The following is a 9,872-nucleotide window of genomic DNA, read 5'->3' as shown; positions in this document are numbered from 1 at the left end:
TCCCTTACACTCCCCCCCCCCCCCCCGCCCCCAGCCCCGGGGAGAAAGATCTCCCCGAGTCCGTCTTCCCCAGAACTAGAAAAGTAATTAGGAAAGAGCCAAGTAATGAAATATGACGCAAATACCGTGATACACGCCGTGCTTTTGGTTCTCTCCAGCGAAATGCGTCCCGAGTTCTAAATCTGATTTCCTAATTACGTACCCTCGTTGAACGGTTTATTTCGTGTAGCAGTTACAGGGGAGAGGTGCCTGAGAAGACCAGGGGAGATCTCGGGGCAGCGAAACGGGTTCGAACCCGAGCAGCATCCCTTGCTTACCCGCGGGCTCTGTGCCGCTAAGTACCAGTGCGCGGGCAGATAAGCGCTGCAGCGAATTTGTTTTCCTCCAACCGATACTCCCATACTTTCTTTCAATAATACATTACATTTGGATTTAAAATTCTCGCTGCCATATTCGAAATAATAGGTTTTCAGCGAGAAACCTCCCCGCGGCCGGAGATACAGAAAGTGACCACCCCGCCGCGCAGCCGCTCCCGGGCAGCTTCTCGCGGCTTCAAAACTTTGAGAAAATTTTGGGCTCAGAATTCCCCGTAGCCCTGGGCCACAGTCGATTTTACGGCAGCAGCTACAACCGTGCCGCCGTTCGTAGTGTGCCGTGGGCTTTCGAGGGTCTCCCGTGCGGAATCCAATCGCCCCGTCTGCACTTTGAGGTCCCGACCCCGCTGGGAAACCTCCCAGACCCCGCTCGCCCCCAGCCCCGGGCGCTTTCGCCGTTGAGCCGTACGGGGGGCATGAGTGGGTGGCATCAGCCCCGCTCCCAGCCCGCTGGGGGACGGACACCTTCGGCAAGGCGCGGGCATGCCCGCCGCCCCCGACGGCGGGTCAGAGCTCCCCCCACCCCCCTCCAGCCTCCCTCCTCCTCCTCCTCCTCCCTCCCTCCCTCCCTCCCTCTTTCTCTCCCTCATTTCCCCCCGGTGGCGGCGGGGAAGGAGGGTGGCGGAGGGGGGCGGGCGGGGGGCGGGCGGAGGGGCGCTGGGCTCGGCGGGGCGGCGCGGGCAGCGGCAGTGTCGCTCCGGCCGGCGGCAGCGCTCTGCCCGCCGGTGCCACCGCGGCGGGCGGCGGCTACCCCCGCCGGCCTGGGGCCGGGGCCGCGCCCCCCGCGAAGCCCGCGGGCAGAGCCGCCCGCCTCCTCTCCTCTCCTCCGCCGTCCCGATCTCCGCCCGCCCCCCGCTGCCCCCTTCTCCTGCCCGGAGCCGGCCGGGCTCCTCCCGCGGGCATGAACGGCTACGGCTCCCCGTACCTCTACATGGGCGGCCCTGTGTCGCAGCCGCCGCGGGCTCCGCTGCAGCGGACGCCCAAGTGCGCCCGGTGCCGCAACCACGGCGTGCTGTCCTGGCTGAAGGGCCACAAGCGCTACTGCCGCTTCAAGGACTGCACCTGCGAGAAGTGCATCCTCATCATCGAGCGGCAGCGGGTGATGGCCGCGCAGGTGGCGCTGCGCCGGCAGCAGGCCAACGAGAGCCTGGAGAGCCTCCTCCCGGACTCCCTGCGCGCCCTCCCGGGGCCGCCGGGCAGCGCCGAGCCCCCCGCCCCGCCGCCGGGGCCGCCGCCCTGCGCCGCGCCACCGCGGGCCCCCGCCGAACTGGCCGCCGCCGCCGCCCTGCGCTGGGCCGCCGAGCCGCCCCCCGCGCTCCCGGGGCCGCTCTCCAAGGCAGGTGAGGCCGGGCCGGGCCGGGCACCGCCGGGCGGGGGGGGGGGGGGGATGCGCGGGGCCGGGGAGGGCAGCGCCCGGGCCGGCACCCCAACGGGCGGGTCTCGGGGAATGGGTGCCCGGGGGAGGAAAAGCGAGGGCTTTCCCCTCCTCCCGATGAGCGCCGTGGGAAGGGGAAGGAGGGAAAGCCCCGACTCCTTCCTCCACCCCGGCGAGTGAGCTTAGCCGCTCTTAAAAAGCAAGGAGCTGCCAAGTGCCGGGCCCGCTCCTCGGCCGGGTTCGCAGCCGCCGAAACCAGCGGAGGGCACCGGCAAACGCCGCGACTGCCAACTGGCTCCCCGACGTGCCGCTTCTGGTCCCGTTCCCCCAGGCCGGCCGGGAAACGGCTGCATCCCGCGTGGATCGCATCCACACGTCCCTCTGCCGCTCCCGGTCCCGCTGAGCCGGCTGGAGCCGCTCCTCGACTTCCCGCACCCAGGGCAGGCAAAACTTCCACGGGCAGCTTCGGGGCAAAAGCGGCGCCGGGAGCCGGAGAGTTTCTGCGGAACAAGGAGGACCGGGGGGCCGGCAGGGGATGAGCGGGGCGAGCCGGTTGTTTCAGCTTCCCTCCTGCCCCGGCGTGTCCCGCCGGGCCGTGTCCTGGGCAGCCTTCGACAGGTCGGGGATGCGAACCCAGAAACCGCCGCCCGCAGCCGGCACCTTGTGAGTGCGACCTACCGGTAACACACATTTATGGACGCAAAAGTAACGCTCCGGAGCCGCCGTCCCCGCCCCGTGCCTGAGCAGGAGCCAACAGTCTTCCCCGACGGGGATGCCCGGCAGCCCGCTGGCAGTGACAGCGGCGACTGCGACGAAGTTTTACCCCGTGCCCCGGGTGGGGAACGGCAAACCTTGGTCTCCTGCACGGCTCGGCTCCTTACGGCTCGCTGCCGGGTGGCCGGAGCCCCGCGAAGCGGTGTGGGGGAGCGGGACCAGCCGGTCTCTTTCCGAGGACACGGGTGTGGAGCGGTCCCGGCCCCGGAGGCGTCCGTCGGGGCTCCGGGACGGGGCGCTGCTCCTCCAGCTCTGGGGAAGACACAACCCCGGGACCTGGGGTGGGGGCACGGCCGGGTCCGTCGGTGTGGCGAGGTTACCGGTGGTCGGGAACCCGCTTCCCCTTGGTCAGCCCTCAGCACCGCCTGCCCGCCCTCTGTCCATCCCCGTCCCCCGCATTTCCGCCCGGTTCCGCCGGCCATTCCCCGGGGCCGGGGCTCTGAGGTCCCTCTGCCCCCCCCCCGATTTCCGCCTGGACGCAGCCTCCCGGCGGCGCGGAGCCTCTCTGTCCCCCGCACCCGCGGCGGCGCTTGGCCGGGGCGGGGACCGCACGGAGGGGGGGGGAAAGGCCGAGGGACAAAAAAAAAAAAGAGGGGAAAAAAAAAAAAGCCGCCTTGACTCCTTCCAGAAAGTGAAACAAATAAACTTCGCCAGCAGAATATAAATCTGGCGGATAGGAACGGTATTGACTTGCACGCCCAACTTTTCTTCCCCCTGATATATGAACTTCCCAGCTTAAAAGATTACAGTAATCACGGGAGGACAGTGTAAATCGAATCTGATAGCAATAACTTTCGGGGAAGGTCAGGCTCAAGTGAAATGTTACCAAGCAACAGGCATTTTGTTTGCAAAATACAATCAAAGTGTATTGATGAGAAATTCTTCCTTGCCAGCCAGTCAGCACTTTCTGCTAACAGCTTTACGGGCGAAAAAAAAAAATAACGGAGGAGACCTTAATAAATCAAGACCCGCGGCGCAGGCCCCTGCCCCCGCCCGCGGTGAGGCGGGGTTGAGGGGGGCCGGGGCACCCCGAGACCGGGGGTGCCGAGAAGCAGCCCTGGTTTGCACAGAAGTCACCCGGGCGGTCCCCAGTCTCCGACTGTTACAGAGGTGGTTCGTGTCCGTGTGTCCGTCCGTCCGCCCCCCCCTCCTCGCTTTTATGAACATGGGAATATGTGAGAGCAAAGCGGAACATTTTCTCCTCGGGGGGGTCCGCCTGTCACCACCAGAAACCGTTTAATCAGATAACCTGTTTATTTCAGACCGTCCTGCGCGCTCTGAGCTGCAGGGCTTTCTCTTTCTCTTCCATCTCTCCCCGCTACCTTTATTAAAACCGTCGTCAGAATAAAATATGTAATTATTTGCTCCTCCAGCCCACCCTGATTTTACCTCCCCAGGACACTGATCTCGTGAAAGGTGGTTTGGTTGGGTTTTTTGGTTTTGGTTTGTTTTTTTTTTTTTTATTTTTTTCAGTACGGAAGACGTATTTTCCGAGATACGGTAGAATCAGATCTGTTTATTGTTTTTCGTGCCAGAATTGGTCATTTCGATTGGAGAGTTGTAAAGTTCTGCTCTACGCAAACAAAGCGCCTAGAAACTACCCCTGTTGCACCTGCCTGTGCTAACCCGGAATGATTCCTCCTCCTGATACTGTGCTCATGAACGTTCATCCCCCACAAGGGCGCGTGTCACATTTCTCTTAGTAATGGTTATCCAGGCTTGTAAAGTGTTAATACAACGCTACATTGAGTCTCCTCTTAATTTTAGAACCAGCTTTTTAATGCAACACAACAGTCTCTGTGTTAGTTCGGGAATTATGATTAGTCTCCTACAAAGTACCTTAGACCTTTGAAGATAGGGTAGAAAGTCTGGAGTGAAACTAATTTTAAAAAAACAAAACCAAAAAACCTCTCCAAACCCAACAACCCCCCCCGTAAGTTTTACACAACCTTAACTTTATGTGGCTTTATGCTAGTTCTGGTATCAGTCCATTCTAATAATAGAAATAGGGAAAATAGCAGATGTTTTGGTGATCCAAGAAAATCTGTGTTGCAGAAAGAGCTGTCGTAACAATCAAAGTGCAAGCTATTTTAACAGACAGTCAGCGGTGGGAATATCAAGGAAGCAAATTTAGTTCCAAAGTATTAGACCAAGTTTTCCAGACAAGTTAATAACTTGAAGAGAACAGCTTCTCTCACTCATGCGTTTTACTTTTTTTTTTTTTTTTTTTTTTGGCTCCTTTACAATATTTGCCTCATGATCCTTAATGTATAAATAGGCAAGGAAACATTGGGTTATACATTGCTCCAAATTCGTAGCAGCTTTATTTGTTAATGTAGATTTTACCGTGAATGCATGCACGGTTCTCCCACTGTATTGTGTTTCATGTGTATCTGTATTTCCACTGCGTCTCTGCAGATCGGGGTATGTATCTGTCTCTGCGTGCACATTATTTGATGAATAACCCCCATCGTTTATATCGATAAAAAAATAATTTCCCTTGTTTCCTCAGGGCTTGCAAAGTGAATATCTGAATATAGGCAATTTGAAATAGCAGGTGTGAGGAAAAAAAACTCAAACCACCCAAGTCCCACAAACAAAAAAAAATGTCTGGGAATGAGATTTCTTTCTTAAAGCCTAAAACATCCTCATGTGAAACTCAGGAGTGCTGCAAATAATACCTTTGGCTAAAAGCAGCGCGTTTTATATTCTGAACATAAAATTAGTATTTTGGTTCCTGAAAATATAGATATTTGGGATTAATACATGCATGAAATATTTCCACAATTCAATGCCCACGTAAGGACATTTATAATATATCTTCCCGAATCGTTGTTTATTTAGCGATTGCTGCTTTGTGCCCGTTTTAAACAAACGAAAAACCTGATCTCGCCATCCCCACGAAGAGGTGGGGACAGTCCCCGGAGCACACTTTCCACCTGGCCCTCCCCGCGCCGTGACCGTGGTGGGGAAGTGGTGTTCAGAGGAGGAAAAAGCACAGCCAAAGCACGACCTGCCAGGCAGGACAGCATCGGGAGCCCTCCGGGACGCCGGCAGCGGCCATCCGACCCGCCTGGGGCACCCGGGGTGTCTGACACCGCCGCAGCCCGGGGCCGGGGCACGCCGAGAAAAAACTCCTGACACCGACAGCGAAAAATGGTCTCAAAAAAGAAGAGAGAGAAAGAAAAAAAAAAAAAAAATCCAAACTCAGTGTTTACGAGCGGAGGATAATTCTCCTTGTGGTAATAGCAGCATTTGATTTAAATCACCGAAATCTCGTTTTACGGGTCTGACCCTATGAGCCTAACTACTGGTGAGATGCACCGCTATGGTCTGTGCTGTACGAGGAGGCTGTCCCTGTGCAAGACCAGGAATCGGGATCTGTGTGGTCTCCTAATGACAAAGATGCAAACTTCGGTGGGATCAGTTTTCAGAAAATTTTTAGCCAAGCCCCGTAAGGATGCTTTTGATGGTACTGAAAACTAAACAAACCTGAAATATCTTGAAAATAATAATTTGAAAATTATAATTTGTAAGGATCAGGGAGTGTATTAGGGAGATCTAATCTGGTTGTTGGTTTGTTTGAGGGTTTTTTTAGCATATATTTCCTCCCCAGTGGTACTTGTTATCAGGCTATAAAGGTACACTGGAAAAGCACAGTAGTTGTGAAATAGTCTCTACCTGCATGTGGTCCATTTGGTAATATTGGGTACCACCGTGCAATCTATTTATGTGGAAATTAGGACCATCGTCTCCCTTAAATGCCTTTCTTAACTCTGGCAAGACGGGGACAGGGGTAATTAGCTGTCCTCAGACTGCCTAGTAAGCCCTCTATGTATAAATTGGCCATTTGCTCAGATGTGAATTATTCTTAGTATCCTGCCTTTTGTAATAAATTTCTGATTATGAACATGTGACGGGATTACGAGGGAAAGGTAGTGTGAGCCTCATGGTTTTTTTCAAATAATGGGTGAGCTATACCGAGGTTTCATCATCTCTTCAAAAGGATACACTTTGCCAGTTTGCTACCAGCAAACATTTCCTGCATTCTCCTTCGGCTGCTAAAGCAAGACTGATGCACTGAGTGTATAAAGAAAAGCATACATACATTACCTTCTCTGTAATATACCTGCATGAAAGGTTAATTGCTTCTGCATTTGTACTGGACAGAGAGCATAACCAATATAAAAATGGGTACCCAAAACAGGTTATCCTGCTAAAAAAGAGCAAGATCTTCAGAAGCACATCTGTATTGTTCAGCTCCACTCCCATGCTCACCTTCTAGCAGCATCCCACAGCTCTGTAGGATGACCCATCATTTCTGCCTGGCACAGCCATTCTCACGAGGAGAACCTCCCTTTGCCATGCTGACTGTCAGGCTGTGCTCTGCCAGGATCTCACATTTATTTAAAACTCCCATTCTGGTGAGCATAGTGGCTTCTCACTCAGCGCAGGCTTGCTCAGACCCTGACTCCTTTCTCAGGTGGGTAAATAGTTTGTCCCAGAGCTGATCTGTTCAACACGAAACAGCCTGCCGCGTGCGGAAACGCCCTGCCTGTTCCTGGGGTGAGGGGGAGGCAGGACCGTGTGGTGAGCAGCGAGGCTCAGGCGCTTGCACATCTTTAACTTCTTTCATCTTGACTGGGCAGGGGTGGTCATCAGCACATTATGGAAGCCTGTGCTTGCTTCTTACAGCTTCTTTATCTGGGCTGATCATGAGGGGCTTAGGAAAGAGGCAAAGAGTTGAATTGTCTTCTGCAGATAGTCTTTCACATGTGTGTTCAAAAGCACTTCCCTGTGCAGTTAAAGCAAGCTCTCAGCCACACCGTGGACAACGAGCCTTTCCCCAGACATTGATGCTTGCCAGGGAGATCATTATTTTGCTGTATGAAGAAGGCCAGCAGAACAGCGTCCTTGGGAAATTACTGTGAACAATCTGAAGCAAGTACATTGCTCCTCTTGTGCCTAAACTGTGAAAGCTGTCAATCTTTCTTCTTCTCTTCTTCTTCTTTCTGACAAGCAGTCTTATTTCAAAGGTTTTCATACTCTGGCTGGGTGCTACCAAAGTGACCAGAGACTTGGGGTATCTCTGTTTTTGAGTGTCCACCTTTAGACAGTGTGGTCAATGGGCTTGTTTTCAGCCCTATGCTCAGCTCTTGCCCTTCTTAGTTTAGCAAATAAAAAGCAAGGTATTTGGAACATGTCCCGAGAGAGGTTGTGGAGTCTTCAGCCTTGGAATTATTCAAAATTCAGATGAGCAGGGACATGAGCAACCTGCTCTATATTTTAGGTCACTCTTGCTTTGAACGGGAGGTTGGACCAGATGCCTTCCAGAGGTCCTCTCCGAACCAGATTTTTCTAGATTCTGTGCTATAACAAGCCAAGGCATCAGCTGTGCTCCAGAGATTGATGGAAAAGCCTGTGATTCTTGCTGGGAAAGGAACCGGTTTCTGCAGAGCCAGAACTCGAATACACTGATTTATTTGAAGACTTCTTTAACCTGCAGCCAGTAGTCATGATGGAGGGGTTCCACCAAAGCTGTTGGACTCGCAGGGGGAAATTTTGGGTTCCCAAGTGCTCTCTGGATATCTTCAGCTCACAGTCAGTGATATGATACTAGTGAGGAATTATGATGTGAAAGTGCTGAAGTTCCTCTGTGAAAGCTTGCACTTAGATGGTGTTTTGCTGCCTTATATCTAGTGAGAAAGGGTTGATATAGCAGAAAAATGACCACTGCTTCTTTTCTTGCACATGGGAGAATGAGACAGATATCTATAAGGCAGCACAAAATGCCTAGACCAGGTCACATTATTCTTTTGGAATTTTGTTCTCATGAGATGTTGCAGAGAGACCTTAATTTTAGCAGCATCTCTGTGAAAAATGCTTTTTTCCCTCCCTGGGGTCCTGCTCTGTTCACTTTCAGAAGACTGTATCCTCAAATGTCCGTAAAAGCTTTTGACTTCAGTTTGTCATTAACTTCTCTGCCTTCTCTTTGCAGACATGAATGAGGAGCGGTTGGGTGATGCTAGTGGAGCAGACAATGCTGAGACCTACAGTGACAAAGACACAGACCAAAGGAGTTCACCAGACATGACTAAAGCCAAAAGTTGCTTTACCCCTGAAAGCCCTGAAATTGTTTCAGTGGATGAGGTTGGTTATGCAGTTCAGAAAAATGGTGGGAGCACAGAGAGCCGTCCAGACAGCCCCAAGTACCACCCAGAGCAGAACCACCTCCTGATAGAAGGTCCTTCTGGGACAGTTTCTTTACCTTTCAGTTTGAAAGCCAACAGACCTCCACTCGAAGTCTTGAAAAAGATCTTCCCTAACCAAAAGCCAACTGTGCTGGAGTTGATCCTGAAGGGGTGTGGTGGTGATCTGGTGAGTGCTGTAGAGGTTCTCCTGTCCAGTCGGTCTTCGGTGGCCAGTGGAGAGAGAACTTCTGCAGAATCTGATGGTCTTGTTTTGCCTTCCAACGGGCACATTTTTGAACACACGCTGAGTTCGTACCCCATTTCCTCTTCCAAGTGGTCTGTGGGCTCAGCATTTAGGGTTCCTGACACATTGAGGTTCTCTGCTGATTCCAGTAATGTCGTGCCAAATCCTCTGGCCGTACCTTTGCAGCACCCTTTCCCTCAGCCACCACGTTACCCGCTGATGCTGAGGAACACTTTGGCAAGAAACCAGTCCAGCCCGTTCCTTCCCAATGATGTCACCCTGTGGAACACCATGACGCTGCAGCAGCAGTACCAGCTGCGGTCCCAGTATGTCAGTCCTTTCTCTAGCAACTCAGCCAGCGTTTTCCGAAGCTCGCCTGTCCTTCCTTCCCGCTCATCAGAAGATCCTAGGATCTCAATCCCTGATGAAGGGTGTCCTATTGTGTCTAAGCAACCAATTTACACAGAAGATGAGTACGAAGAAAGGTCTGATTCTTCAGACTCAAGAATACTCAACACATCTTCTTAGTCTGACATTCATCACGTGATAGCTAAGTGATACTTGCAGTGCAGCTGAACTACTGGGCCCTAAGAGGAGGGACACGTTCTCTACGGAACCTTTGCAATTGTATTAAAAAGAGACTTTGCTTGGTACTGTACTATAGCAATAAAGACATAACTTATTTAATTTCTTGCACTTCACTGGATAATGCCAAATAGCAATACTCTGGCTTTAGTGCTGAGTGTGTGTTACAAAGGAAGACTTTACGGCTATCAGTTATGGGACTCTGGAAGACTCGTAATGGTAACAGAAGCCCAAGGTCTACTTTGTTCCTTAACTCAGAAAAATGGGGATGTTAAACTAGAATACTTGAATGCTGTTTTATAAGAGAGAACCCCTCAGGACATAAGAAA

General features: G+C 52.8%; 1 protein-coding gene across 1 annotated transcript; it reads left to right on the top strand.

Moving 5' to 3' along the window:
• The first annotated feature begins 1,275 nt into the window (after window positions 1-1,275).
• On the top strand, window positions 1,276-9,486 carry DMRT3 (doublesex and mab-3 related transcription factor 3). The gene is made up of 2 exons (XM_075740087.1): window positions 1,276-1,714; window positions 8,522-9,486. Exons 1-2 carry the CDS (start codon window positions 1,276-1,278, stop codon window positions 9,484-9,486), a joined length of 1,404 nt encoding a protein of 467 aa, XP_075596202.1.
• The last annotated feature ends 386 nt before the right edge of the window (window positions 9,487-9,872 follow it).

This window comes from Balearica regulorum, chromosome Z, assembly GCF_011004875.1.
Source record: "Balearica regulorum gibbericeps isolate bBalReg1 chromosome Z, bBalReg1.pri, whole genome shotgun sequence".
Classification (NCBI taxonomy): Eukaryota; Metazoa; Chordata; class Aves; order Gruiformes; family Gruidae; genus Balearica; species Balearica regulorum.
Note: the sequence above shows the minus strand (reverse complement) of the source record. Positions and strands in the feature narration are given on the sequence as shown.